The sequence below is a fragment of the Canis lupus genome, chromosome 5 (genome assembly GCF_011100685.1).
Source record: "Canis lupus familiaris isolate Mischka breed German Shepherd chromosome 5, alternate assembly UU_Cfam_GSD_1.0, whole genome shotgun sequence".
In the NCBI taxonomy this organism is placed as follows: Eukaryota; Metazoa; Chordata; class Mammalia; order Carnivora; family Canidae; genus Canis; species Canis lupus.
Window position 1 is genome coordinate 57,907,466 of NC_049226.1, and position 27,619 is coordinate 57,935,084.

General features: G+C 56.4%; 2 protein-coding genes across 16 annotated transcripts in view; one reads left to right on the top strand and one right to left on the bottom strand.

Annotated features, from left to right (window-relative positions):
• The first annotated feature begins 6 nt into the window (after nucleotides 1-6).
• PRXL2B (peroxiredoxin like 2B) lies at nucleotides 7-4,356 on the top strand. 2 transcript variants are annotated; one of them, XR_005359797.1, is made up of 7 exons: nucleotides 7-167; nucleotides 352-556; nucleotides 1,114-1,165; nucleotides 3,090-3,153; nucleotides 3,249-3,324; nucleotides 3,645-3,731; nucleotides 4,176-4,356. XR_005359797.1 is itself a non-coding variant. In XM_038537704.1 (7 exons), the coding sequence occupies exons 1-7, from the start codon at nucleotides 105-107 to the stop codon at nucleotides 4,200-4,202; spliced, it is 606 nt and encodes a 201-aa protein (XP_038393632.1). In that variant the 5' UTR covers nucleotides 7-104; the 3' UTR covers nucleotides 4,203-4,356. The 2 variants fall into 2 exon arrangements, 1 of the variants encoding a protein (XP_038393632.1); XM_038537704.1 differs by having other exon boundaries at nucleotides 3,613-3,731.
• A 515-nt stretch (nucleotides 4,357-4,871) lies between these two features.
• Nucleotides 4,872-27,619, bottom strand: part of MMEL1 (membrane metalloendopeptidase like 1) — a 32,546-nt gene continuing 9,798 nt past the window's right edge. For 3 of the 14 annotated variants that reach the window (XM_038537707.1, XM_038537708.1, XM_038537717.1), the window contains exons 3-24: nucleotides 19,463-19,540; nucleotides 18,703-18,762; nucleotides 17,565-17,726; nucleotides 17,233-17,352; nucleotides 16,491-16,586; nucleotides 16,024-16,163; nucleotides 15,395-15,460; nucleotides 13,923-14,057; nucleotides 13,744-13,833; nucleotides 11,965-12,101; nucleotides 11,504-11,597; nucleotides 10,013-10,202; nucleotides 9,470-9,648; nucleotides 8,929-9,012; nucleotides 8,458-8,561; nucleotides 8,149-8,300; nucleotides 7,629-7,748; nucleotides 6,603-6,736; nucleotides 6,420-6,485; nucleotides 5,765-5,860; nucleotides 5,330-5,406; nucleotides 4,872-5,245 (exon numbers count right to left, since the gene is read on the bottom strand). In XM_038537707.1, coding sequence (XP_038393635.1) covers nucleotides 5,146-5,245; nucleotides 5,330-5,406; nucleotides 5,765-5,860; nucleotides 6,420-6,485; nucleotides 6,603-6,736; nucleotides 7,629-7,748; nucleotides 8,149-8,300; nucleotides 8,458-8,561; nucleotides 8,929-9,012; nucleotides 9,470-9,648; nucleotides 10,013-10,202; nucleotides 11,504-11,597; nucleotides 11,965-12,101; nucleotides 13,744-13,833; nucleotides 13,923-14,057; nucleotides 15,395-15,460; nucleotides 16,024-16,163; nucleotides 16,491-16,586; nucleotides 17,233-17,352; nucleotides 17,565-17,726; nucleotides 18,703-18,762; nucleotides 19,463-19,540 — 2,480 coding nt within the window. In that variant the 3' untranslated portion in view covers nucleotides 4,872-5,145. Of the gene's footprint in view, nucleotides 5,246-5,329; nucleotides 5,451-5,764; nucleotides 5,861-6,419; nucleotides 6,486-6,602; nucleotides 6,737-7,628; nucleotides 7,749-8,148; nucleotides 8,301-8,457; nucleotides 8,562-8,928; nucleotides 9,013-9,469; nucleotides 9,649-10,012; nucleotides 10,203-11,503; nucleotides 11,598-11,964; nucleotides 12,102-13,743; nucleotides 13,834-13,922; nucleotides 14,058-15,394; nucleotides 15,461-16,023; nucleotides 16,164-16,490; nucleotides 16,587-17,232; nucleotides 17,353-17,564; nucleotides 17,727-18,702; nucleotides 18,763-19,462; nucleotides 19,541-20,102; nucleotides 20,147-27,619 lie in introns of all 14 variants that reach the window. The other 11 variants (XM_038537718.1, XM_038537709.1, XM_038537712.1 and 8 more) reach the window with 11 other exon arrangements.

Consider the following 27,619-nt stretch of genomic DNA (forward strand, 5'->3'; position numbering starts at 1 on the left):
CGGGGCGGGGTCGGCACCGAGGCCCGCCTCGGGTGGCAGGGGCGGGGTGGGGCGGGCGAGCAGCAGCTCCGGAGCCGGGAGCGGGAGCCTGGAGGCAGGAGGACATGAGCACTGTGGACCTTGCCCGCGTGGGCGCGTGTGTCCTGAAGCACGCGGTGACCGGCGAGGTGAGGCCCGACCAGCGCAGGTCGGTGGGTGGGCTCCTGCACCTGCCCGTGCACCCTGGCGTTGGCATCCCCGGCCGGCCTGGGTGGCGGGGGTGCCCGGGAGAGTGGTGGCGCTGGGGCCGCACAGCCCCGGGCGCGGACCTGCGTGGGCGGTGGTCCAGGGCGCCCCTCCCACCCCGTGCAGGCCGTGGAGCTGCGGACTCTGTGGCTGGAACAGGCGTGCGTGGTGGCCGGCCTGCGGCGCTTCGGCTGCTCAGTGTGTCGCTGGATCGCCCGGGACCTCAGCAGCCTCAGGGGGCTCCTGGACCAGCACGGCGTGCGCCTGGTGGGCGTGGGCCCCGAGGTCCTGGGCGTGCAGGAGTTCCTGGACGGTGGCTACTTCGCAGGAGGTGCCCGGCGCCCCCCCTCTCCTCTCACTGTAACCCGCCAGCCACCCTGAGACCCTGGGCCAAGCTGGGCGCATCCACCATCCCCTCCTTGCCCCACCCTGACCCTTCCCTCTCTGGATCTCCAGTCATCTCTCCTGGGGTCTCCACCTGTTGCCCTCAGTGCATTCTCCCAGCCAGGATGTAGCTCCCATGTGCAGGTGGCAGGACTCAGGGGTGATGCTGGCCTCCGATCAGCACCACAGGTCTTGCCCAGGGGCATGGAGGAGTAGCTGGGACAAGGTTGCAACTTGCCCCCACACTCCCACTGTGCTAGCCCCTCTCCCCGGTACCCAGAAGAGGCCCTCACAGACCCCTGGGCCCAGTGGCAGAGTCCAGGGGAGTCCCACTGCTCCCTTTCCCTGTTACCTCTGGGCCTCCATCCCCCCGAACAGTGGGCACACTCTGTTCTCTCCTCCTTGTCCTGTGGGGTGGCAAACAAGGGGAGACGGGGCTGGATGCAGGAGGGGGGGCCAGGGGAGGATGGGCCTGAGGACACACTCATGGCCTTTGCTTCCTAGAGCTTTACCTGGATGAGAGCAAGCAGTTCTACAGGGAGCTGGGCTTCAAGCGGTGAGCATGGGGGCGTCTGCTGCTTCTTCCTCCTGTCCCTGCTGCCTCTTCCTGGGCACAGGCTCTGCCCGCATCCACTGCCCAGCCACCCCTCTGCAGGGCTCTCTCCCAGGTGCTGTTACGACTGTGGGTTAGGCTTCTCGCCCAAGACCTACCCCCAGCAGGCTGTGGAGGGGCCCGGAGCCTAGTGCCCCAGTCAGGGGCCATAGCGCCCCATTTGGAGCCTGTATGGTACATCGGCTTGCTGCCTGGCCTGAGTAAGGTGCCAGCTGAGCCAAATCCCTGGCTCACCCAGCCTGGGGTCCAGTCCACACACCCCAAATCTTCTGTGGGGCCCAGGCCTCTGGAGCCCAAACTGGAGCCAGGCTGGGGGTTTTGAGCACAGCGCAGCCACAGAGTAGCCGTGTCCCCAGTGGCCCTGGACGGGCCACCTAACCTCTCTCTTCCCCGCCCCTGGAGCCCTGAGGCTTGGCCTGCCCACAGCAAGCACCCCGTAGACAGGACGGTTACAGCCTGTTCCCATGTGGACACGAGGTGTCACCCCTTCCTTCCCTGGCTGGCTCCAGCTCCCAGAAAGTACTCTGGGGACGTCCGTGGCCTGAGGGTGAGGCACAGAGATGGGAGGGGAGCAGCCCCCCGGCCTGGCGGGCCCCCAGGCCACACAGCAGAGGGAAGGTCCCCTGGAGGGTCCCGGCAGGACCTGCAGGTGACACAGAGCTGCCCCCCAGAAGTGCTGCTGGATGAATGAGCCGGTGGGGCCTGAGGCACATCTCAGGCCCGGGAGTGTCCATTATGGCAACGTGGCCGCACAACCACCGCTGGACTCCCCCGTTCAGTGATTTCTCTGTAAAATGGTTTCCAGTGACCATGTGGAATGAGAAAGGGCCAGCAGTCCTTTGTGTGGCTGATGCCAAGTGGGGCACACCGTGGTGCCCGTGCAGGGTGGGGGCATCCCTGGGGCTCGCGGGGGCCTCGCGTGGGCTCCCAAGGCCCTGGGTCCCACCTGCCCCCTCCCTACCTGGGAGGCTGAGCTGGTCGTCCTGGGGGACAGTGGTCAGGGGTGGACCTCGCTTCTGAGCCCTGGGAGGCTTTGGCCCACAGGTCTGGGGGCAGTCCCCACTTCAGCCCCAGGACTTCATCCCTGCCTGCATCCTTCCCTGGCACTGAGGCTGTCCCCCTCAGTGTCCCCTGGCAACGGGATTAGGTAGTGACCTCAGGGTACTGGTGCTAAGGTCAGGACAGGGAAGGGGCTCCAGGTCAACCTGGGCTGGGTGACCAGCTCTACAGCAACCTCGGGGTGGGGGGTGCTGAGGGACAGGGGAGAGGCCAGGAGAACTTGCTCAGCCAGCACTGCGGGCTCCCTCAGTGGGGCAGGAGGAACTGTGCCCCCCCATCCCCACCCCCACCCCCACTGAGGCCCCGCCTCCTGCCTCTGCATCCCCCTCCCTTTGCCTTGCACTTCTGCATCTGGTCACCTCCTGCCCTCTGCACAGCCAGCCCTGCAGCCCTCTCCCCACAGCCAGCGTGGGCTCCTGGCCCCAGGCAGGGCAGCTGGGCCACAGGAAAGGCAGTTTATTTTGGAGACTGAGCTGAGGACAAGCTTTAGAACAATAAGCCTCCTCATTGGGCCATGGACAGTTTCTTTCCCTTTCCATTTAGAGAAGTCAGGTCCTGGGCTGAGTGCAAGCTCAACCTGCTGGCAGGGGTCCAGTGCACATTCCCCAGTCCTCTGCTGGGGAGAAGAATTCCCTGGCTGGGCTGGTTGCTGGCTTGGTTGCCTGGTGGCCTCTGAGTCCCTGCTGAGAGGAGGCAAAGCCTGCTTGTGTGGACTGCTCTGCACATCCTGTGGAGGCTGGGAGCAGGCAAAGGGGCTATGTCTTCACAGAAAAGCCAGAGCCTGGCCAAGACAGCTGTGTCTTCGCAGGTACAACAGCTTGAGCATCTTGCCGGCTGCCCTGGGAAAGCCTGTGCGCGATGTGGCCCTCAAGGTGGGTGATGGCTAAAGCTGGGTGAGACCTGGGGCAGGGGTTGGGGCGGGGGGCTTCCCTCTAGGGTTGACCTGGACCTGCCTTCTTCCCTCTAGGCCAAAGCTGTTGGCATCCACGGGAACCTGTCTGGAGACCTGCTGCAGAGTGGGGGGCTACTGGTGGTTACCAAAGGTGGGCTGGGGAAGGGACATCAGGGGCCAGAGCCTGGTTGCTTGGGGTGCCAAGGTCACATCCGCAGGTGGGGAGGTCTTGCTGAACTTGGTGGTGTGCCCTGATCCTCTCCTCCTCATGTGATTTGTTGGTCTTTCAAGTCTTCTCTGTGGGGTGGCCCAGTTCTTGGTATTGACTTAGCTGGGTGGGGTCACTGGTCTGAGTAGTCAGGTAGAGTCATAGACCACCAGGGCTGTCCCCCTCCTCCCAGCATGCAGGGGTACCCTGACCACCTCCCCGCTGCTGTAGGTGGTGACAAAGTGTTGCTACACTTCGTCCAGAACTCGCCAGGTGACTATGTCCCCCGGGAGAGCATCTTGCAGGCCCTGGGCATCTCAGCGGAAGGCTGTGCCAGTGAGTCACCCCAGGTGAGCTTGGGCCTGGGGAGGACACTGCCTGCTAAGAACTGCCCACTGGGCACACCCCACCTCCCTGGGCTGAGCGCTGGGGATGGACAGGTGTCAGGCTGGACCTTGCAGGCGTTAGGTGATTTTTGTGTTCATGGCAGCCCAGGATGTCACTGTCACCCCAGTGTATAGAGAGACAATGGGCTGGGAGCCGTGGGGAACCGGAGCAGGGTGGCTAGTTGGGTTGGCACAGCAGGGCCCTCCTCAGAGGGCAGAAGGGCCCCCTGTCCTCTCAGCCTTGGGAGGGCCAGCATGACCAGGTGACCAGAGCCAGCATTGGTGTGTTCATGGTGCTGCCCTCCTGTGACTGAATGGAGGGTAGTGTCCAGCATTTGGGACCCAGGCCTCTGGTGGGTGGGAGCAGCTGCCCTTGAGTGTGGCCGGCCTGATGGGGCCTCTGCACAGTGTGATGGACAGGTGTGCACAAGGTGAGCCCCCTGAGGTGTCTGAGGATCTGGAAGGCATCTGCTGCCCCAGGCCTGCTGGGAGTTGGCTGTGAAGAATCTCTCCGGAATCTCTGGACTGGAGCATGAAGGTCTGCTGAGTCCCGGGGTGGCACTGAGCATTAAACTATGTTTCTTCATTGGCTCTGAGTTCTGTGTCTTCGGCCACCCCGTCTCTGTTACTGTTGTTTTCCCCCTGACCAGCTGGGCAGTTAGGGGTCTGAAGGCTGCCCTGGGAGGGGGTAGGGGAGTGCTGGAAATGTGCCTGCCGCCTCCCTGGTGACCTCAGGCCTGTGGCACAGGAGAGTCAGGGGTCTGAGGGTGGGATTGGGAACTCCCCAGGCGATAGCCCAGCATGGAAGGGTCAGGCTCAGTGCTCCTGTCCACTGGGCTTCCAGGGAGGAGATGGCCCCTCCTCTCACCTGAATGGGTGGTCCCAGAGGACCAGTATCTGGGGGCATCCTGGTCACTGCAGTGAGACCCTGAGAGTCACGCATCAAGAGTGGACCTCCCTCTACAGAGTGCCCTGCTGTTTCCCCACCTGGCTGCTGTTTTGCCCGAGGCCACCAGCAGCCAGTGGGCAGAGCCAGCGCTGACTGCCCTGGGCACGGCCACCCCCTGCCTCTGGGGCCCCTCCTAAACAGACAAGGCCACTGACTTCTTTGAAGCGTTTACTTAGCTCAAGTCTGAAGCTTGTGGACAGCTGACAAGGACACTTTGGAGAGTGGGTGCAGACAGTTAAACACGTCTACAGGGCTGGGGCGCCGAGGGCACCAGGTGGCCCCGCTTAACCGGGGTGCCGCGGCTGCACTCCAGGCGGCGCGGGGTGGGATGCGTGCTGGCCTGGCCCGCTGCTCCAGCTGCACGCAGAAGGGATGCCTGGCCTCCTGTGGCCGGTGCGCGTGGACCATGGCAGAGTGGCTTGCCCGTGGCTACCAGACGCGGCATCGCTGGTGCGGGTGCATCGGGCTGCCCTGGGCACAGTGGAAGGCCTCCGAGAAGGCTGCCAGGTTCTGCAGCGAGCCCAGCACCCTGCGGGCGACCGGGACCCTGAGTCAGCTTGCTGGGCATGGGGTGGGGTAGGGGCTTGCCCATGGGGAGGCAGGGGCCACTTGCCTGTACTTCAGGGGGCTATGGACGTCGGTCTTGATGGACTGTATGGCAAACTCAGGCCGGTAGGACCCACACCACACCTGTGGGCACACGAGGGGCATGGCTGCAGGACTGGGGGGCGGGCCTGGGGAATGGGACAGAGGAATAAGGGGGGCCCTGAGGGGACCCAGGTAGGGGTGGGGTGGCCCTGGGGTGGCAGGGACGGGCGTGTGGTCTCATTTCTTTCTAGGCACAAGGGAGTCAGGTCTGTCCCAGGCTGCCCCTTCTCGGGCACGGGAGGCAGGCTCCAGCTCCAGCTGAACCCTCCCCTGACTCCGTTTCCACCCCCTGCCATCCTTTCTCTCTAGGAAGCTTTCCAGGCCAGTAAGTTCTGGTTTGCACACTGGAGGCTCCAGGGATGTGAGTAGAGGCAGGTGGGGTGGGGCCTCTGGCTCCTACCTGGGCATAGTTGATAAAGAACAGCTGGTTGTAGGTCAGTCCCAGCCCTGGCAGCTGCTGGTCCTTGCCGCCTTCTGCCATCCACTTGAGGTAAGCCTGCAGGTGCCAAACAGGTGCTGGGCACAGGCCTGGCCTTGCTCCCAGGGCCACGCCAGCCCACGGGGACTCCAGGGTCCTCAGGACCGGGAGAGTGGAAGTCTGACTCCCGGCCTACTCCTGGTAGAGGTCCTGCCTCTGTGGCCTCAGGCCCTTTGAGCATTGCAGGGCTGGCCCCCCCTACCTGAATCGCCCAGTGGTCATCTCAGTGCCCCGCTGGCTGGGCTGGGTTGGGGCTCCCTGCTCAGACAGACTGTTACACAGTGCCCGCCTGCAAGGAGCTCCTGAGCCAGGGCCTGAGGCTACGGGTGTCGGGGCACCGCTGAGGCCAGTGGGTACATTGCGAATGTCACTGTCTCCCTTGGAGATGGACAGTGACTCCCCCAGAGGTGGGAGGCTCAGCTAAGGTCAGGATTAAGTGTGGGCAGGATGGCAGTGTGCACCCACCTGCAGCCACACCGGCTCCCCCAGGGCCCTGCTGCCCCTGGGACACACGGAGAAGGGTTCCAGGGTATGCCTCGCTGCAGTGCCTGTCCTGGGGGCCCCTGCCTGGACCCACCTTGTATGCCTGCCGCACCCCTCCGTTGTCGGCGATGTTTTCCCCGAGTGTGCTGAACCCGTTCACCTGCAAACAGGACCCGGGATGGCTGGGCAGCCCCGGGCTCCCCACCCCGACCACATCCAGGAGTGGGGGAAGGCCAGGGCTGGGGGAGCGGTCCCCGGAGGCGGCAGGGGCACTCACGTTTTGGTTGTCCGCCAGGTCCCAGGAGTAGTTCCCGTACTGGTGGACCATGCACTCCGACTGCTCCCGGAAGTGCTGGGCTGAGAAATTGCTCCACCAATCCAGCATGTTCCCATTCTTGTCAAAGTTACGGCCTGGGCAGGCACAGGTGGGCTGCCCACTCGGCCTCCCGTCTGCCACAGCCAGCCTCCCGCGGTCCCCCCAGAAGCCAGTATCTAGAGCTCTCATGGGAGCAGGGAGTGTGGGCCCTGAAGGGTGTCGCCGCTTGATGGGCTGGCACGATGTCGGAGGGCTGCTGGGAGGGGGGCTTGGGTGGTCTAGCAGCACCCCCAAGGGGAGGGTCCAGGGTTTCCAGGCTCAGAACCCCCAAGGTGCGGTGGTGTAATGACCCTTGGGGTGATGTCCAGACCCTCTGAACCCCAGGTAAGGGGGGCACACGAGGCTGCCCTCAGAAGGTCCCAGTGGTCAAGCCCTGTAGGAAAGCAGCCTCCCTGGGTTGCAGCTGGAGCCCTGGGTATGGTCATAGGCCACTAGGACCGGGCAGGGGTCCCCACCCCATAGGTGGAGGTGGGAATGTCAGGTCAGCACATCTCTGGACTGGAGGAGATGTGCTGGCTGCCCCAGAATGACACCAGGTCAGGCTCCAGGCCAGGTCCTGGAGCTTCAGAGGTACACGGGATATAGTGTCACTGTGTCCATGTCACAGGCTCAGGAAGGAGAGTGGCCAGCAAATGGCGCACTCGAGCCCTTGCATCCTCTCTTCCATGGCTCTACCTAGAGCAAGAGGCCTGTCTAGGGCCACGCCAGCCCTTCAGAGCTGCTCTGCCACCAGAGGTTCCCTGGGCACCTGGCAAATCCTTCCCATGCCTGGGCCTCCATATCCCTACCTGCATCATGAAGGGGTTGGATGGACAGCCCCATAGCCCCTGTCCCTCTGTCCCCTGTTAGGACCAGCACTCAGTGGAGAGGGGAGTGTGGGCATGTGACCTGCCGGCCTCATGCTGACTCTTCACAGGGCTTCCCTACCGTTGTCGTCAAAGCCGTGGGTGATCTCATGCCCAATCACCATCCCAATGCCCCCGAAGTTCAAGGCCTGAGGCTGATGTTTGCTGAAGAATGGAGGCTGTAGGATCCCAGCAGGGAACACTGCTCGGGGGACATGGGACATGGTGGGGATGGGCTGTGAGTGAGTGTCCAGGGAGGCAGGGCTCTGACCAACCCCCCCTCAAGTTCAAGGCCTGAGGCTGATGTTTGCTGAAGAAAGGAGGCTGTAGGATCCCAGCGGGGAACACTGTTCAGGGGACATGGCAGGGCTCTGACTCCCCCCCACCTCCCCCACCCCCTTCCAGCTGAGATGCACAGGGCCAGGCCCAGCAGATCCAAGCTCTTCCCACCATCCTCTGCTGCCTCTGGGACAGGGGTCTGTGGCCCCACAGCTCCCAGAGCAGAGGACTGGCCCCACAGGTGGGGTGACGGTAGAGGCCCCCAGGAGGAAGGGGTGGGGGCCGCTGGGGGCTGGGGTCAGTCACAGAGAGGGTGAACGTACCTATTTGGTTTCGGTTCGGGGAGTAGAATGCATTAACCACGGCCGCCCCAATGATCCAGCTGTGATGAACGGGCAGGTCACCCAAGCCCGTGCCTGGGAGTCCTCCGTCCTGGCCCCCTGCTGGCTGAATGCGGCTCCCCTGCTTGGGGCCCCTGTCCCAGTGGCCATGCCATGAGACCTGTGCTGCCCACGGCCGGGGCAAGGTCTGGGCAGTCCCCTGACCCTGAGCCCGAAAGTGGAAGGCACGGCGGGGCTCTGGGTCCGGCCCGGTGCCCAGCCCACTGGCTCCCACCTGCCGTCCCCACTCACAGGTTCTGGTCTACTTTCTCCCGCAGCTTCTTGAGGCTCCGCTGGGCGCCAGCCTTGAGGTTCTGGAGACCGTTTTCAAAGTACTGGTCCTCCGAGAAGTTCAGCTATGAGAGAGGGGTGGTCACTGCCGGGGGTGCAGGCAGGGCAGGTAAGAGTGGCTAGGGACTGGCCTTGGGACTGACCAGGCTGTCTTGCACAAGGCCAGGGGCTCTGGGTGAAGATGGGGGGTGGGGGTGTCAATGCTGGCTCTGGGCACTTTTGTAACTCCCTCCCTCCCAACGGTAGCTTCCCCTCGGTAACAGGCAACTCAGGAGCCGCCGCCCTCTGCTGCAAGGTGGCCGTATCAGTGACAGTGCCACGTGCCCCAGAATTGCAGCCTGATGGTTCCCAGGGCTGGCTCAGGGGCAGGGCGGGCTGGGGTAAGGGAATAGGTGAGGCTTTTGAGGGCCCCTGGCTGGGGATGGGGCGCACATTGGAGTACTCCTCGTCCAGGTGCTTGTTTCTTTCCTCCAGAATGTAGTCTGGGTACCCAATCTGCTCGCGGATGTTCATGGCCTAGGGAGGACATGGGGGCCAGTCTGTGCCTGCCCCACCACGGGAGTCCTGGCTCTGCCCCTCACTTCACTGCCATGTGGGTAAGGCGCTCAGGGACTTGGCCCCTCCTTGCAGGTTGGGGTGAGGGGGACAGATGTGGACCAGCTCAGCCCGAGGCCGAACGTGCGCCTGACAGCCAGCCAGGGGTCTGATGGGGCAAGGGCTGGGCAGAGCGGCTCAGCTTCCATTTGTCATGCTGGCCCAGAGGGGCTATTGCTCTGAGGCTATGGCCACCCCCCACCCCTTCCCAGGGGTGCTAGGGGGTCTCCCAGACTTGGCTTCTGGTCCCGCTTCTGCCCACAGCCCCTTTCTGAGCAAGCTACACCCAGCCTTGGCGTCTTTATCTCTGTGCCCCCATGCTGGGGCTGCCTTCTCCCAGCAGGAAGCCCTGACTTCAGGGCTCCGGCCACCCGCCCACCTTCTCCTGGGCCTTCTTCTTGGACTCCTCGTCCATCCAGCCCAGCTCATCCAGGGTCTCCACGAATACCGCCCGTACCTTGTCGATGAGCTCTCTGACCTGGGGGGAGTGCATGGCCCTTGTCCTGCATGACCAGCTCCGGGGTCGCTGCAGGGGTCTGGTCCAAAGCCCCGTCCCTGCTGTGGTGTTGGGGTTGGGGATGAGGAATGATCCCCACTGATACAGGGGTCCTGCCTGCTGGGCTTCCTCCTGGGTGGGCCTAGATCCTGACCACCCCTAGACTCATAGCCTATGTGACCTGTCCCTTTTCCCAGACAGGCCTGTAGGGTTGGAGGGGGGCCTCTGGCCTCCCCATGTGATGGGGCACAGGGCAAATGTGTGCTCCCCAGAACCGCTGAGCACACACATGCTGCTGGGGGGCCCTGGGGGTTCCTACATGGGGAGCTGGGAGTCACCATGTGGGGTGTGGGGATGCATGCAGTAACCACCCCCGCCCCCCGGGTCCCGCCACTGTAGGCCAGCGTCCCTGCGGGGAGGATGCACCTGGCCCTGGGCAATGGACCATGGGCAGGGGTGCGGAGCAGTCCCAGTGCCGAGCACCCACCGCGTCCTTGCTGTCTCCAGGGAAGGCCTCCCTGACGTAGAGGGAGCCCACAGCGCTCTCCATGTTGCTGTTGACGTAGCTAACACACTCTCGCCAGCGCACCTCTTCCACGGTTGTGCCGTACAGCGCCTGTGGCGGCCGGTCAGCCATTCATTCATTCACTCATTGCTGCATTTCCCAACATCTGCTTCCCTGTCCTCAGCCTCAGGGCGCCCAGGAGCCAGTGGGGGTGGTGGTGGTGGTGCACAGATTACCTCAGACTGCCCTCTGAATGCCAGCCATGGGTGTGGGCAAGACTGAGAGTACAGGTGGGATGGTTGTGGGGAGGGCTCCCAACACAGGCTCCGGGTTGGGCCTTTACCCCAGGGCAGTGGTAGGGCCCTTTTCAGTGACAAGTGCCTCCTTGCCTCCTGTTCTTGCCACCCTGGCATGACTGTCCAGCCGGATTCTGACCTTCAGGACTCCAGCCCCATCCCATAGCACAGGCTGGAGTTGACTCTGGAGGCCCTGGGGGCCATGTCCAGCTTAGCTGCAGCCACCAGTTCTCTGGGCCCCAATTTTCCCATCACCAAGGTGGAGATGCTTGGTTAGTAGTGTCTCCAACCCAATATCGCAAAGCGAGGGTCCTGACTGGCCCCAAGCTGCTCTGCCACATTTTCCTGATGTGGTGGAGGACTCCTGCCTGTTCCATTTCTCTAGTGAAGAAGCACAAAGTCTCCCTGACTCCCTCACCCCTCATCCCCTATATTTGTCCCTCAACTCTCTGCTGTAGGCATCTCATTCTGCTGCCAATGCCCTGGTCCAACCGGTCACCCCATCTGGATGATGGCACTTGTCTCCACTCTGATTCCACGTCCCACTGATCATTGTCCCAGAACCACCCTCCAGATCACATGGCTTCCCAGGGGGTCCCCTGCCTCTGCCCTGATTGCACCCTACCCCCAGAGCAACCAGAGTGACCACACAAGCAGGACACCAGACTGTGGCTCCTGCTCTTAACACCCCAGTGGCTTTCACGGCACGTGGAATCTGTGCTCTGCTAAGTCCCGTGATTCCTGGCCCCCATCTCTCTCCCTGAAATCAGCTCTTTCCTCCCCTTATGTGGCTCTGGGGTGGCCTTGCCTTGGGAATCTGCCCTCAGCCTCTTTGTGTCTTGGCCATTGTTGATTCAAGGTCTCCAATGTCACCGTCGCAGAGAGAGGCTCTCCATGTCCTGTCCCTTCCTCTTATGTCATACTTGTTGCTTTTCAAAGAGCAGATCTCCAGTTTGTCAACTGCCCCAAGAGGGCAGGTACCTTGTTAGTCTCTTTCATGGCTCTGACCCCAGTGTGAACCTTGGTCTTTGGCTCATAGTAAGTGCTCAGTGCCAAAGTCCTAGGCAAACAAATGACAGGGCAGGACAGGAGCAGCCTCTGTGCGGTCTCACTCACCTTGCGGTAGTTTGCCCGTGCATCCTTGAATCGCTGGCTCAGGCTACTAATGCGGTCCAGCACCAGGCGCCAGACCAGGTAGTTCTGCATGGTCCTGTGGGCAGGAGGCAGAGGTTGGGGTATAGAACAGGTGAGTGGTATGTACCCAGAGAGGTGATTTGGCTTATGGGTCCTTGGTTGACAGGTTCTATGCCAAGCAGGGAGCTCACTGCAAGCAAGGTGGTGGAGAAAGCCTCTAGGACAACCCCCAGATACAGCCTCTCTGTTCCTGGATGCTGGACACCTCAAGGAGGGTTCACATATCTCACTAAGGCTCTGTTGGCCACTAACGTTTACCTGCTCATGCCCTTCATCACAGAGTAAATGCTCCCTGGGGTCTTTTCCAGTGAGGAGAAGCTGCAGGGGTGGGGATGGGGGTGGCAGGGATGCTGAAGCCTCTGGGGACCCTCCCTGGGCCTCACCTGGCTGAGTAGACATCGATGATTTCTTCAAGGTTCTGAAGGTAGGGGATGCCATAGACCACCACTTCTTCATCTGGCAACAGTTTGATTTTGACAGAGGACAGCACAGATTGTATGAAGAGGGTCCAGTTAAACCCCTGGGAAGGAGGGTGTGGGGAGAAAGAGGGAGAGACAGAGAGGTAGACATAGCTCCTAGGTATCTAAGAAACCCAGCTCCCACTAAAGAATATCCAGAGAGTAAGAGAGAAGACACAGATGATCAGAATCAGGGAAAGGGTGAGTGACATTAGCCTACAGATGGCAAATATTATGCCAATGTATTTAAAGACTTCAGTGTGGTGGAAAAATTCTTGAAAAAAAAAATGCAACTTAGAAGAATGACCAAAGAAGAGCAAATACAGTCTTATAGATAATAAAGATAATAAAATTATCTTTAATTTGAATTATTCCCACGTAGAAATTTCCAGACCCATCTGGTTATTCCAGTGGATGCTGACATTTAAGGAAGACATACTGCCAACCTACTCAAATTTCCCAGAGAAAAGAGAGTACTCTTCTCAATTGGATTTATGAGGCAAGAATAACTTTAATACCCAAATAAGGATGTCACAAGGAAGAAGGTACATCACAGCCAACTTAGATTTATTCAAGGAATTCAAGTTTGATGTAACATTTGAAAATTGAGTCCTATAATTCACCATGATAACTGGATAAAGCAGGAAAATCACATCCTAATTTTAATGGATGCAGAAAGAAAGACATTAAATAAATTTTGCCATCTGTTCATGATAAAAACGCTTAGCAAACTAGAAAATAGAAGGTAAATTCAATAATCTGATGAAGGGAATTTGCATACAACAGCAACAACAGAAACAAACATGTCCACAGAAAACATAAAGACGGTGAAATGTTGCAGGCTTATAGAAACAAGTTGTCTACTATTCTGATGTTAGCACTGTGTTGAGTGTCCCTGCCAGTTCAGTAGGACAAGTAAGTGAAATAAAATCAGTAAGGGTTGGAAAGGGAAGAAATAAAACCCATTGCTCACAAAGGACATGATTTCATGTGCATAAAATCTGAAAGGACCTATAGATAACCTATCAGAACTAATATGTGCACTGAGTAAAATAGCTGTATATGAGGTCAGAATCTATGCTAGCAACAAAGAATATGAAGATACACTATGAAATGAGGCCCTTCATAACAGTATAAGAAAAACCAAACGGCTAAGAATAAATCTAGTGGAAGATATATAAAGCATCTTAAAGGGACGTTTCATACATTGCTGTTGGGGACAGCAACTCTACAATGATTCAGAGGAAAAGGTTTGGTGTTATCTGTTAAAGTTGAATGTATGTGTGTTCTGTGACCTGGCCATCTCATTCCTAGGTGGATACCCAACAGCAGTGCACCTCAAAAGACATGCACAAGAATGAGCATAGCCACATTATTCAGAAGATTCCAGACGTGGAGTCTGGATCTGACCCAGAGGCCTAACAAGAGTACGGCAGGGGCATAACTGTTGCATGTTCTCAGAGTGTATACACAGCAGTCAGGAGTGAAAGCTTGCACGATGCCCAGCGAGATGGGGTATAATGACGGTGAGATGTAATCTCACCTACAAAACATAGAACAAGAGAAGCCTTGTGCAAGTGAGCGAACTGTCTGGTTCTGATGTTATGTCTTGTGGTGGGAGAAGTCAGGGTGGTGGCTGCTTCAGGGTAGGGCAGAGCCTGAGGCTTGACAGAGGCAGGGCCATGTTGGGGGGTGAGGACTTACCTTCAGGCTAAACTTGCTCTGGAGTTCCTTCAGGCCCATCCTATGATATAGGGCAGTGACATCGTGCCTCTCCTCCTGGGGGGCCGTGGCCTGCACAGGGGAGGGGGCAGGTGGTCATACTGGGTAAGGGGCAGCCAGGGCCCAGGGTCCCTGCCCCCACACTTGGGCCATGGCCTCACGTTTGCCAGCTGCGTCTCCAGCTCCAGCACCTGCACCATGTCCTCCCGCACCAGGTAGCTGTTCTCTGGGAGGTTCATGTCTGCCCGCAGCATCATGGCCACCGACATCATGAACTGCAGGTAGGCTTCCCGCACCTGCACCAAAGGAGGCAGAACAGAGTCTGGCAGCCTCGGCCACCTTGGCCCCATGGAGCTTTCTGTGGGGTGGGGGTGGGGGTATGACATGAAGGAGCCCACCAGGATGCTCACGGGGCCAGTCTCAGCTAGCAGGTGATGGCAGGGCCCAGGGAGCCCCGGGATGCGGCCCTCCAGACTGTCTGTACCCTCCAAGACTGGGGCCTCAGCTGCCACTCACACTCCTGGACAAGCCTGCATGGGAGCCAGAGCTCTGGGCAGAGCAGGCTTGCTTCCTCCAACCTTCCCTGTGTGTTTGGCTATAGGTGAAGCCATGCCCAACAGCTCAGAGCTGCACTCCCCGCTCCATTGCTTCCAGGCACTTCACCCCGTGCACCTGGGCTCCTGCAGGACCAGAGGCCTAATCTGCTGTCTGTGTGGTCTTGGATAAAGCACTGGGCACACATAGTCTGGGGCTGTCGAGTGCGCTGCCCCGGTCAAGCTTGCCTCAGCCTGAGGCTCAGGAAGTGGGTCTCAACGATGTACACCCCCCCTAGACTTGCTTTCCCCATGCCCCATCCTGGGAGGGGCTCCCTCATGGCAGGCAGGAGCCACAGGGGCCACCTCCTCCAGCATCAGGTGGGCAGACACCTGGGGCTGGGCTGGCCTGTAGTTGCCTGGTCTGGTCCATTGCTACCCGGCATGAGACTGCCCAGATGCTGCATCCCTGCCACTGCCTGGTTTGGTTTTCTCAGTTCCACTACCCCACCCTGGGACTCCTTCCATCAGCCACACTGGCTTTTCTCCTGTCTGGACCCATTCTTCACAGCCTAGCTCATAGCCTGCCTCCACCAGGAGGCCCACTGCACTGCTTCCTCACAGTGGGTCATTTCACAGCTTCCACCTGTCATAGACTGCTCCACAGCTCTTCCTCCTCCTTGGCTTGCCCCTGCTTGGCTCCTTGTCTCTCTCCTCCCTTGGTGCAGGAGCAGGATGGTTAAGGGAGCAATCTCTGGGCTCAGGTGGTCTGTGCTTGGATCTTAGCAGGCCCTACATGGCAGCCCTGCACTGCAGGGTATGGCCCTCAGGACTACAGGCAGAGCTGAGTCTGACCCCACATGTGGCGCGGGGTATCTGGGGACAGTCCCTTTCGTCATGTCAAAGGCCACACTAAGCTTGTCAGCAGCCTCGGAGCCCCCTGTCCATGCTCTTAGAGGATAGCTGTGGGCCACAAGGGTCAAGGGGTCGCCAGGGGAAAGGATCACAGGGGGGTGGCGGGGCCCACAAGTGACAAGTGAGAAAGGCAGGGCTGAGGGGCAGGCAGGAAAGCATTGGGGCCGGGGGCCAGCCTGACTCACCTTCCGGTTGCTGCCCTCGTTGAAATAGTACTCTCTGGATGGCATGCCCAAGGTGGGCTGGTCTATCTGGAGACACAGAGGGTGTGAACCCCGGGCAAGGAGCCGAGGCCCCACAGCCTGGCTGAGGAGGACAGCAGCTCTCTCCATTCCCCGTAAACTGTGCCCAGTGGTAACACGGGATCTTCTGGGAAGGGGGATGCACCACTGCGTGCAGGCCCTGGCTCCCCCACCCAGCCCTGCTCTGTGACAGGCGGAGGGCTGTGAGGGCTCACCTGAGGGGGTGCTGGGCTACCTGCACAGCCTCATGGCACCCTTGCCCTCCCAGAAAGATGTGGCCTAGCCGTGGCCAGTGGCAGCTTTCTGAGGCCAGTCTTCGTGCCCTGGTGCCAAAGGCCCAGCCAGACGGTCCTGAGGAAGTGGCTTGGCCCACAGGCTAGCTCCCCTGACCTGACCCGGTTCGTTGGGTGGCAGGTGTCCGTGAGCAGGTCACAGGAGCAAGGCCCTGGGAACACCCCTAGAGCTCCCCCAACTCCCCAACCCCAGCCCTGGCCAGCCCTCCACTGCCCTGCGAGCACCCCCAGCAGGGCACGAGGGACCCAGCCTAACTTGGACCCCGGTGCCCCTCGTACGTAGATGATATGCCGGCTAGAATTCTGGTCATCGTTCCAGATGAAGAGGTCAATGAGGACACGCCTGTTGAACTGTGTGTTCATCAAGGCCAGCTGCTGCTCCAGCTCCCACTTGGGGCCTGGGGAGTCAGTGCCTCGGGCTGGAGAGCAACCAGGCCCTCGTCTGAGAGTCCATCCCAGTCTCCAGAACCCAGAATGCGAGGGACATCGGAGCCCCCGCCTGGCTCATGGTGGCAAGCATGCTTGGGGGTCCCTGGGAACAGTCCACCTGGGGCACCTGGCAGCCTCTCCCCCACCTGGGGGGTCTGGAAGGGTCACCCTCTGTAGCAGTGGGGCATCCAGCCACGGGAGCCCACTCGCAGCTGGTACACGCTTGCCAGCATGAGCCTCCAAGGGCTTGGCTACAAGGAACCTCGAGGGTGTCCACCTGTCTGCAAGGTGAGGCAGCCACCAGGCCCTGGCCTTACCTACGCTCTGGTTCCACTTATCCATGGTCACTGGCCAGCCTCCCATCACGTCCAGGATGTTTAGCAGGGGCTGTGAGTCTCGTTTCTCTATCACGCCTGAGAGGAAAGGAGGGGTCACTCACCCAGATGCCCAGTGGGGGTGGCATCCACCTTCCCACGGACCCGCAGGGACACTGCAAGCCGACCCCATCAGACAGTGCAGCTGTGACAGGGTCTGGGGTGGGTGGAAGCAGATGGGCTGGCAGGTCACAGAGTGTGGGAGGGGGCCAGCAGGCCAGCCTGGGGGGCCCTGTGGCCTGGGAGTGCTCCCTGGGGTGCCCAGTAGGTGTTGTGGGCAGGGGATGGGGTAGAGGAGCTCTGGCATGGGGCTGACCGAGCCCTCTGGACAGAAAGGGAACAGCTCCTCCAGGGCAGCGATGCTTCCACACTTCAGCAGGGAGTTTTGGAACTTCAGTCGAAAATAAGGTGAAGGGGGGGAGGAGGGAGACAGGGGCTGCGAGGTGGGATCCTCACTGTTTTCCTCCTGCTTGGATACTGTGGCCCGCGTCTGGGGTCAGTGTGTCAATAGGATGACAGGGAGCCAGCAGTAAGTCTGGGTCCTCAGGGGAGGCTGCACCCAGTGGTCAGGTGGGAGCACAGCCGCTCTGGCCTGATTCCTGAGTGGCATCCACTGCTTCGTGCTGTGCTGCAGGGGCTGTGGGTCCTGGAGCTGCCCTCCCCACCCCCACATCCCTCCACTCACTCTGGTTCATGCAGGAGCGGTATAGCATCTTGGCCTTCTGCACAGCCGGCCTGTCCTGGGTGGTGGCATTCTCTAGCACCCCTGCGGGCAGAGGGGAAGCTGGATGGAGGCCCGAGGCAGCTGCTGGGAGAGCCAGGTCAAAGCACCCAGCACCGCCCCCCAACATTCAGCGAAAGGTGGTCCCTCTGCCCCGGCTGGGCACTGTGCCCACTGGACCAGGGCGGGCCCAGCAGCCCAGCCCCACTGGCCCTACTGACCTCACGGCCACCCCTGAGCCAGGCAGGTACTTGGCCTCATCCCAGCTCCACCCCCAAGGTCGCAGCTGCTCTCACCTTTGAGGATGACCTCCAGCTCGTCTCGGAGGATGTCAAAGACACTGTATCGGGAGTTGGTCTCGGGGATCACGTGGCGCCGCAGCCAGCCTCCGCATGCGTACTGGTAGAAGTCTTCACAGGGCTCCCTGGACGGGTCCATGTTCTGGAGGATCCTGGAGGCTGCTCGTGGGGACGGGTGGAGAGGGAGGGGGGCAGCCGGTTATGGGCAGTTGATGGACTATTAGATGTTCCTTCCATCACAGCTGTGTGCCCTTGGGAGTGTTAATCACCCTCTCTGAGCCTCAGGGAGGTCAGAGGCAAGGGTGCAAGTTCTAGGGCTATGACTCATTGGCCGCATGACCTGGAATCCTGTGACTGTCCTGCCCTTCACTTCCACATTTGCAAACCTGGGACACCAGCAGTCTAGAGGGAGGCAATGACCAGGAGTGCCCGACTCCCAGGAGGTGCTCAGCTGGTGGCCCTGCTCCCAGAGCCCACTCACTATGGGGTGGAGGGCGGTTCTTATCCTCCACTCAGGGTTTGTCTGCAGTTAGAGAGGATGGCTTTGCCCCTAGCACCCCAAGTGTGCAGGGTCAGTGGGGTCTAGGGTTCCCACTGAGGACTCTCAGCCACGGTGGATGCCCCCCCACCTTCCAAGCCGGGACCCTCCTTTGCTTCTGTCCCACTTGGCTGCGGCCTGGCAGGAAGCACCAGCATGGAGTGCCCATCCACGCCTGTCCGCACCCCCAATGTGGGCAGAAAAAAAATCTCATTTCTTAGTTTTCACTGTTGGTCCTTCATTCTTTTAGTCTGCAAATAGCAGCACATGGACTCCAATTTTATGACAAATTCGTGGGAGGATGCTCGTATGTTCATGTGACTTTTCTGTAACTGTAGGAAGGAGACCCTGTAGCGGATTACCATCCTTCTCCTCACAGGGACATCCACCAGGGCAGGGTGGCTGCCTGGGGGGCACACCAGCTTTCCTCACCCATTGCAGAGACCCCACCTGCAGGCAGGGTTAGGGTCTGCCCACCATTCCCCATGCCACTTCTTGAAGTGGCTCCCTTTGAGGGTGGGGGGCTCTGCGCTAGCATCCCGGGAACTCCCCCCCGCCCCCCGGCAGGGCTGCAGAAGTGTGGGGAAGGGGGCTTACCCGCTATCACACAGCCAGGGGTGGTGCAGATTTCGCCCATCTCCTTGGGCTCTTGGATGGCTGTAGGCAAGACATGGTGTGAGCCAGTGGCGAGGTGGAGTAGGATGGGGTGCAGCGGGGGAGTTGTCTGGGGTAGGCAGGGCCAGGCCTCAAACCCCTAGCCCCGGGGGGGCGGGGTGGGAAGTCCAGCCTGGGGCCCTGAAGTCACGTCCTCCCCAGGAGACCCAGGATTGGGGCCTTATGTAAGGGTGAGCCTCACGCTGGCTTAACCCTGCTGTGACCTGGGAGTCACCCTCTGCCTCCACGGACTCCCATAGCTGCCCTGGGTCCCCAAGACTGAAGCTGGCCATTCTACTGTCCTGCCTACTGCCAGCCAGCTCTCACCCCTGCCACCTCCTCCAGGCAGCCTGCCTGTGCTGCTGACCTCTGCACACTGTGCCCCCCACCCCAACCCTCCTACCTGGAACTAGCTGGTTGTATAAATGTGCACCTGCCTGGTCTCAGGGACAGTGCCTCCAGCCTGGAGTGTAGGGTCACTCATGCTTGTGTCCCAAAGGTGTCCCAGGGAACATCCTGCTTCTAGCAGGTGCTCATGGCTATATCTCTGCCACTGTGCTGTCTTTCTATGGGACTCTGGGTACCTGGGGCAGGGCTCCATTCCCTAGCTTCACACCCTGGGCTGCCATGAATCACCCAGCCCACAGGGGGCCCAGTTCCAGCCCACTGCTTGGGCTTGTTTTGAGAGGGAAGGCAAAGCTACCTCGGGGTTTTCGTTTTACAATGGTCTTCTCTTCCTTTGAGAAGCAAAGCCGGCTAGGAAAGAGTGTCAGCTGCTTCCCTGGGGGAGAAACACAGCACTCAGCTCTCTGCCTCCAGCCCCCTCCTGGGGCACCTTGGGGCTCGCTGGGGACAACCCTGACATTTTCCTGCAGTGTCGGGGTCTAGGGCACTCTGGGGGCTGCCTGCCTCCTGTAGCCAGGCCTGGTCATCAGGATCACCCAGCAGAACTTCTCTCTTGCCCACCCCACCACTCTCTGCCCTACCCCCATCTTCCAGGGCCCAGCGGATTCCTGAGAGGGACCTCCTTCCCTTCTGACCTCCTCTTTGATCTAAGGGTCATGGGCCACACCCATGCAAGGTGGGCAGCTCCTGACCTCCTACCAAGGCAGGAACAATAGGCTCATTTAAGAGGAGAGGATGTCACTTTTACTTTCTGACCCATGGGCCACCTTTCCTCCATCCCTCCTCTGCACAGGATGGGGGCATTGCTTGGTCAGCATTGGGATCTTCCAGGCGGTTGTCAATTCTGCCTGGAGTGGGGGTGGGGAAGGGGTGAGGTGGAGGGATGGGAGAGAGTCACGTCCAGGCAAAGGGCTTGCCACGTCTGGCCACCTACAGACCTGGCTTGTGGCTGGGTTTCTCCACCGGGCAGGCACATGGAGACCTGGTGGGAAGGAGGGAATGGGGCCTCATGCAGGTCAGAGACTGCAGAGGGTGCAGGAGGCTCCCCAAATGTTGGGTTCTCCCTGGGCTCCTGGCAATTGGGAGTAGCGTTTATGAAACGTGGTGTCTGGAGTGGGTGGGCAGAGGCATTTCTCTTCTACCTGTTGTCGCAGCTCTTTCCATCTACCATTTGTTCGTCCATCAGTCCAACAACTTTGGTTGATTATTGTAAGCCAGCCCCAGTGCCAGGCACCGAAGATTCTGATATGAGCCCGACAGGGGCCCCACCTCAGAAAGCCCCAACCCCACGAGGAAACAGAACAGTGCTGGGCGGACCCAGAAATGATGTGGGTTCATGGGTGCTAAGACATGGCTGTCCTGCGGGTGTTTGTCAAGCTCATTAATCCAGAGCCCTGGGATGAGAACTAGACCTTGGACCCCGAAGGGCCATGACCTCAGGGACAGAGGACAAGAAGGACACCAGAGCTCTGGACATGACAAGGAGAAGGGGTTTTCGCTTCTGATCAGGATAAAGAAATTGAAGGTGACTGTGGCTCCCTCCCCAGGGAGGAGAATGAGCTGCACATCCAAGAACACAGGGGTTTGCAGAAACCTGCCTGAGCACTGCAGGCAGGAACCTATGGAGTGAAATCCCGGACAGGGAGATGCCCTCCCCAGAAAGAAGGGCCTGTGGTGGTCTTCCCCTGGGCGCCAAGTCTCCGGGAGGCTAGTTCTCCACAAAAGGGCTTGAAGTGGGAGGAATGGGTGAGGGTGGAGCCTGTGAGCTGGTGCCAGGGATCCAGCTCCATGCAGTGCATCCACCCACCAGATCCTCCTCATGGGGCATCCCCAGGTCATGGGCAGGGCAGGAAAGCCGAGAGAAGTTCCCCCACAAGAAGAAGTAGGCAAACGTGACACATCATTAAGAAAAACCCAAAAGAGTCCAAAGATATGGGCTTGGGTGACCTGACATCACAGTCAGCAAACAAAACATTTAGTGGTTATGAGGATTAAGTTATAAGGTCTGGTACAAAAGGCAGGAAGTGGACGTAGTTTGTGGTGAATATCACCAGAAAAACGAAAACGTTAAGAAAGAGCAGAAGTGAAGAATTGGGTTTACAGGCTTTACCACACCCCCCACCTGCCTAAGAAAGAAGCTGCAGACCACAGCACAAAGGAAAGAGACAAAATAGAATAGAGGAAAACATCCACAAATCCCAAAATGGTGTAGCCACCCTGGAAGCCAGTTTGGGAGGTTCTTACAGAACTAAACACAGTCTTTACAATACGATCCTGCAATTCTGCTCCTGTGTTTCCCCAACTGGTTCAAAAATTTATATCCACACAAAAACCCAAATGTGAATTTTATAGCAGGTTTTTTTTCTGTTTGTAATTCCAAAAAACTAGAAGCAACCATAATGCCCTTCAATGGAGTAATGAATAAGTAAACTATTACGTCCATGCAATGGCATTATTATTGAGCAATAAAAAGAAATAACCTTTCAAGCCACAAAAAGATGAATGGATGAATCCTAAGCGTATATTACTGAGTGCAGAAGCCATCCGAAAAAGCTGCATTCAGCATGATTCCTGTTAGACAACAGTCTGAAAGAACAAAAGCAGAGATGTAGTAGACAATGATCGCCAGGCATTTGGCAGGGGCGCGGAGTAGCGGAGCTGGATGTAGAACAGAGGAGCACGGGGCAGATTCCCAGGCAGAAAGGGTGACCGGCTTAAGTAACCTTGGCAATGAATTGTGTGTAAGACCCAAGGCGGAGGAACTGTCCATCAGTGCTGTCCTGTAGTTGGGGAGCTTGGTCCCCTGGAATGCATGACATGACTATTGGGATTGAGGGAGTACAGAGGGGCTGGCAGATGGCCGGGCTCGTCACCACTGCGGTGGGATGTTAGACGGGCCACGGCAGCAGGCTGGAAGGATGCATGTGGTAACGGATTAGAGGCTCCTGTTTAGCCCTGATATAGACACAGAGGATTGCATACAGAAGCGCTACAGATAACGTGTACACATGTGGGTTAGCGCGCACACACGTCCTCTATCAGCCACGACCCAGGAGCAAGGATCACACCTAGTAACCCGAGTATGCTTCTAACACTGTTGCCCAAACAAAGGAACCAGGGATCCTTGGAGAAATAGTGGGGACAAAATACACAAGGTGAGCCTGAAACATCTCAAAAGGCTAGAAAGCAAAAAAAAGTGTTCCCCTTCCCTCCAAAATCCCAAAGCCACAGGGCTGGGAGTATGTCAGGGGGTGCAGAAGCCACCTGGTGGAGCTCCCAGGGGCCACCGTTGGAACAGTTTGAACAACAAAATAAATTAGTATTGGATTATAATCTGAAGTATAAAATAAATATCCGTGAGTCCATGCTGACATAAATTAATCATGGAGAAAACAAATAAATGGGGGGAAATAGATAAATCCCCCATACAGAAGAATTCCAAATAGTTCATGCAGGTGCTCTGCACATGGATTCTAACTCCCCACCCCTTGGATGAGGGCTGCCCATGGTGACTACCTTTCGATGGGGACAGGATGGAAAGTGACGGGCAGAGTAACTTTATGGTGGAGAAGCCTGACCAACACCATGTGCTCAACCATGACATGGTCAACAACAGTGGTGAGTCACTGGATGTATGTCCCCCTGACTTACGGGCTTCCTTCCCCAAACACCTCACCCCAGTCCAACCATGAGAAAAACATCAGACAAATCCCATCTGAGGGACAGTCTATAGAATATGGGGAGCCAGGGTCCCTCAAAACTACCAGGATCATAAAAACAAGTCTGAGAAACCATCACAGTCACGAGTAGCCCAAGGAGATCTGACAAATGACATGTGGTGGTGTCCTGTAGGATCCCCGGGCAGAACAGGACCAGAGGGAAGGACAGAGGAAATCGGAATAGAGTGTAGCCTTAGTTAATGGTCATGTAGCAAGGTTCGTTCACTACTTGCAACGATGTATCCTACTGAGTCACAGGATGTTGACAGGGGTTGACGTGGAAAGATGGTGTGGCCCAAGTGGTGCACTGCGCTATCTTCATAAGGCTGTTCTAAAAAATGTTTTTTAAAGATTTTATTTATTTATTTGATGACAGACAGAGCATGCGTGCATGAGCAGGTGTAGGGGCAGAGGGAGAGGGAGAAGTAGACTCCCCACTGAGCAGGGAGCCTGATTCAGGACTCAATCCCAGGACTCTGAGATCTCGACCTGAACTGAAGCCACCCAGGCGCCCCTAAAAAAATTTTAAATTACTTTAAAACAACTAGAACAGAGGATCTAGGTACCATCGGAATTTATTCTTTTATTATTATAGAGAAGGGAGAGAGGTAGAAATAATGTTAGCAGACTCCACGCAGCACAGAGCCCACCATGACCCTGAGATTGTGACCTGAGCCGAAATCAAGAGTCAGACACTTAACTGACTGAGCCCCCCAGGGCCCCCAATTATTAACTGGAGAACAAAACAGTGAGGCTCTTTTGACACAAAGGCTGAATAGAAACGAAATGAAGACTCCTCTAATGCTTAAATAGGACCAGCAGGAGACACAGCAAACCGACCCCAACAAAGATCTGTTCCCCCTTTGTAATTCCAGAAGGGAGTAGCTTTCCGTACTACCCAACTGATGTAGACTCCACTCTCTGGTCTTTTATATTTGTTCACATAACTTCTGTAACATGTGGATTATTTTCACAGAGTCTCTACATTAAAAAAATATTTTGAAAAAAAATGTTTTTTCTTTGACATTTTTGTCTGTAAGTTTTGCTTTTCTAAAGATTGACCTTGATTTGAATGATTTATGTTCCCTCGCTCTCGCTGTGTCTATCTGTCCCAAAAAAGAAGGCTATAGAAATCTTGGCCACGTGGAAAACAACCCTCCTCCCTGGAGAGCATTGTGATCACAGGCTGGCTGTCATGCGGGTATGGGTATGAGTTCACGTGACGATGTGGCCAAGGAAACCTCAAACTGAGACACTTATTTTAAGCAGGCCCAGGCTGGTGCCTCCCCAGGTGCCTGATGGAAACAAACACATGTTCTCTGGAGGGAAGGTGATTGGCCCGAGAGACACGGGGTCCCCACAGATGAAGCAGGGTGAGATGGATTCATGCTGATGAAAAGACCAGCTTCCATGAGTGTGCAAAACAGACAGCAGAACTATGATTCCCAAGGATTGGGGTTTTGGGAATTCTCTGATCCCCAAGGTGTGGCCTCAAATCTCGACTCCTTTCTGCCCCCATGCCTTCACCAGAGAACATTTTCTCCTTCCCTTGTGTGTGCATTGGCTCCGTGTCTTGTTTTGGCCAACAGAACGAGGAGCCTAGAGCCCAGGAGGCCTGCGTGTCTTCAGCTGTCCTCTTAGACTTCCACTGGGAGAGGCACCGGCCCTGGCCCGCTTGCTGGTCCTTGTAGGGGGTGCAGGTGACATGGAGAAGAGTAGCCCCGTGAACCCGACCCTGGTCAGCTGACTTGTGCCACGGCTGTGTGTGTTCCTGTAAACGAATGCCGTTCTAATCCCTGACCCCGGGGCAGTTTGTCAGGCAGCAATGCCTCCCTGACACAGAAAATAATCCAAGTGTGTTTGAAGAAGTAAAAGGAAACATTGAAAACAAGGTTATGAAACATTGAAAACAAGGTCATGAAACATTTAGTTTGTGAAAGAATAAACTATAAATTCTAGAAACACAAAAGAATGGAGTTGCTGAGATTAAATTTTAAAAAATATTTTATGTATTTATTTATTTTTAATTTAAGTTCAACTTGCCAACATATAGTATAACACCCAGTGCTCATCCCGTCAAGTGCCCTCCTCAGTGCCCATCACCCAGTCACCCCAACTCCCCGCCCTCCTTCCCTTCTGCAACCCTTTGTTTGTTTCCCAGAGTTAGGAGTCTCTCATGGTTTGTCTTCATCTCTAATTTTTCCTCACTCAGTTTCCCCTCCTTTCCCTTATGGTCCCTTTCACTATTTCTTTCTTTCTTTTTTTTTTTTTTTAAGATATTTTTATTTATTTATTCATAGAGACCCAGAGAGAGAGAGAGAGAGAGAGAGAGAGAGAGGCAGAGACACAGGGAGAGGGAGAAGCAGGCTCCACACAGGGAGCCCGATGTGGGACTGGATCCCAGGTCTCCAGTATCATGCCCTGGGCCAAAGGCAGGCACCCAACCACTGAGCCCCAGGGGTCCCCCTTTTCACTATTTCTTGTATTCCACCTATTCCACCTATCAGTGAGACCATACGATGATTGTCCTTCTCCGATTGACTTACTTCATTCAGCATATGCCCTCTAGTTCCATCCACGTTGAGGCAAATGGTAGGTATTCATCCTTTCTGATGGCTGAGCCATATTCATTGTATACATACCACATCTTCTTTATCCATTCATCTGTCAAAGGACATTGAGGCTCCTTCCACAGTTTGGCTATTGTGGACATTGAGCTATGAATATTGGGGTGCAGGTGTCCCGGCGTTCACTATATCTGTATCTTTGGGGTAAATATCCAGTAGTGCAATTGTTGGGTCATAGGGTAGCTCTATTTTCAACTTCTTTAGGACCCTCCACACAGTTTTCCAGAGTGGCTGCACCAGCTTGCATTCCCACCAACAGTGCAGGAGGGTCTCCCCTTCTCCACATCCTCTCTAACACCTGTGGTTTCCTGTCTTGTTAATTTTTGCCATTCTCACTGGTGTGAGATGGTATCTCGTTGTGGTTTCGATGTGTATTTCCTGATGACAAGTGATGTGGAGCATTTTTCATGTGTCTTTTGGCCATGTTTAGGTCTTCTTTGGAGAAATGTCTGTTCATGTATTCTGCCCATTTCTTGACTGGATTGTTGAGTTTGATAAGTTCTTTAAAGATCTTGCATACTAGCCCTTTATCTGACATGTCATCTGCAAATATTCTCCCTTTCTGTATGTTGTCTTTTGTTTTGTTGACTGTTTCCTTTGCTACGCAGAAGATTCTTATCTTGATGAAGCCCCAATTGTTCATATTGCTTTTGTTTCCCTTGTCTCTGGAGACATGTCTAGCAAGAAGTTGCTGCAGCCGAGGTCACAGAGGTTGCTGCCTGTGTTCTCCTCTAGGATTTTGATCTTTCAACCATTTTGAGTCTATTTTTGCATGTGGTGTAAGAGAATGGTCCGGTTTCATTCTTCTGCATGTGGCTGTCCAGTTTTCTCAACACCGTTTATTGAAGACTTTTTTCCATTGGATATCCTTTCTTGCTTTGCTTTGTCAAAGATGAGTTGACCATAAAGTTGAGGGTCCATTTCTGGGTTCTCTATTCTGTTCCATTGATCTGTATGTTTGTTTTTGTGCCAGTACCATACTGTCTTGATGATCATAGCTTTGTAATAGAACTAAGTCAGGAATTGAGATGCCCCCAGTTTTTGTTTTTGTTTTTTTTAGTATTTTATTTATTCATTCATGAGAGACACAGAGAAAGAGGCAGAGACATAGGCAGAGGGAGAAGCAGGCTCCCTGTGGGGAGCTCCATGTGGGACTTGATCCTGGGACTGGGATCATGCCCTGAGCCAAAGGCAGACACTTAACTGCTGAGCCACCCAGGCACCCCCAGCGTTGGTTTTCTTTTCAACATTCCTCTGGCTATTGGGGGGTCTTTTCTGGTTCCATACAAATTTCAGGATTATTTGTCCAGCTCTGTGAAAAAAGCCCATGGTATTTTGATGGGGATTACACTGAATATGTAGATTGCTCTGGGTAGCATAGATATTTTCACGATATTTATTATTCCAATTCATGCTCATAGAATGTTTTCCCATCTCTTTGTATCACCCTCAATCTCTTTCATAATTGTTCTATAGTTTTCAGAGTACAGATCCTTCACCTTTTTGTTTAGGTTTATTCCTAGGTATCTTATGTTTTTTGGTGCGTTTGTAAATGGGATTGTTTCCTTAATTTCTCTTTCTTCTGTCTCATTGTTAGTGTATAGAAATGTCGCTGATTTCTATGCATTGATTTTATAACCTGACACATTATTGAATTCCTATATGAGTTCTAATAATTTTAGGGTGGAGTCTTTTGGGTTTTCCACATAGAGGATCATGTCATCTGCGAAGAGTGAGAGTTTGACCTCTTCTCTGCCAATGTGGATGCCTTTTATTTCTTTTTGTTGTCTGATTGCTGAGGCTAGATCTTCTAGTACTATTTTTTTTTTTTTTGAGAGAGAGAAATTAAGAAAGGGAGAGTGCAAGTGGGAGGAGGAACAGAGGAGGAGGGAGAGGGAGGGGGAAAGAATCTCAAGCCGACTCAGAGCTCAGCACAGATTCTGTCTGACGCAGTGCTCCATCTCAAGACCCTGAGATCATGACCGGAGCTGAAACCAAGAATCAAATACTCAACTGACTGAGCCATCCAGGTGCCCCCACTGAGATTAAATTTAAAAATAAATCTAAAATGGATTTTTTTCACTAAGGTGCACTGTTTATTTTGCTGAT

Coding starts and splice junctions, on each gene's coding strand:
- PRXL2B (XM_038537704.1), top strand. CDS start 105: ATGAGCACTGTGGACCTTGCCCGCGTGGGCGCGTGTGTCCTGAAGCAC. Junction 557..1,113: donor CGGTGGCTACTTCGCAGGAG/GTGCCCGGCGCC, acceptor TTTGCTTCCTAG/AGCTTTACCTGGATGAGAGC. Junction 3,732..4,175: donor GTGCCAGTGAGTCACCCCAG/GTGAGCTTGGGC, acceptor GCCTCTGCACAG/TGTGATGGACAGGTGTGCAC.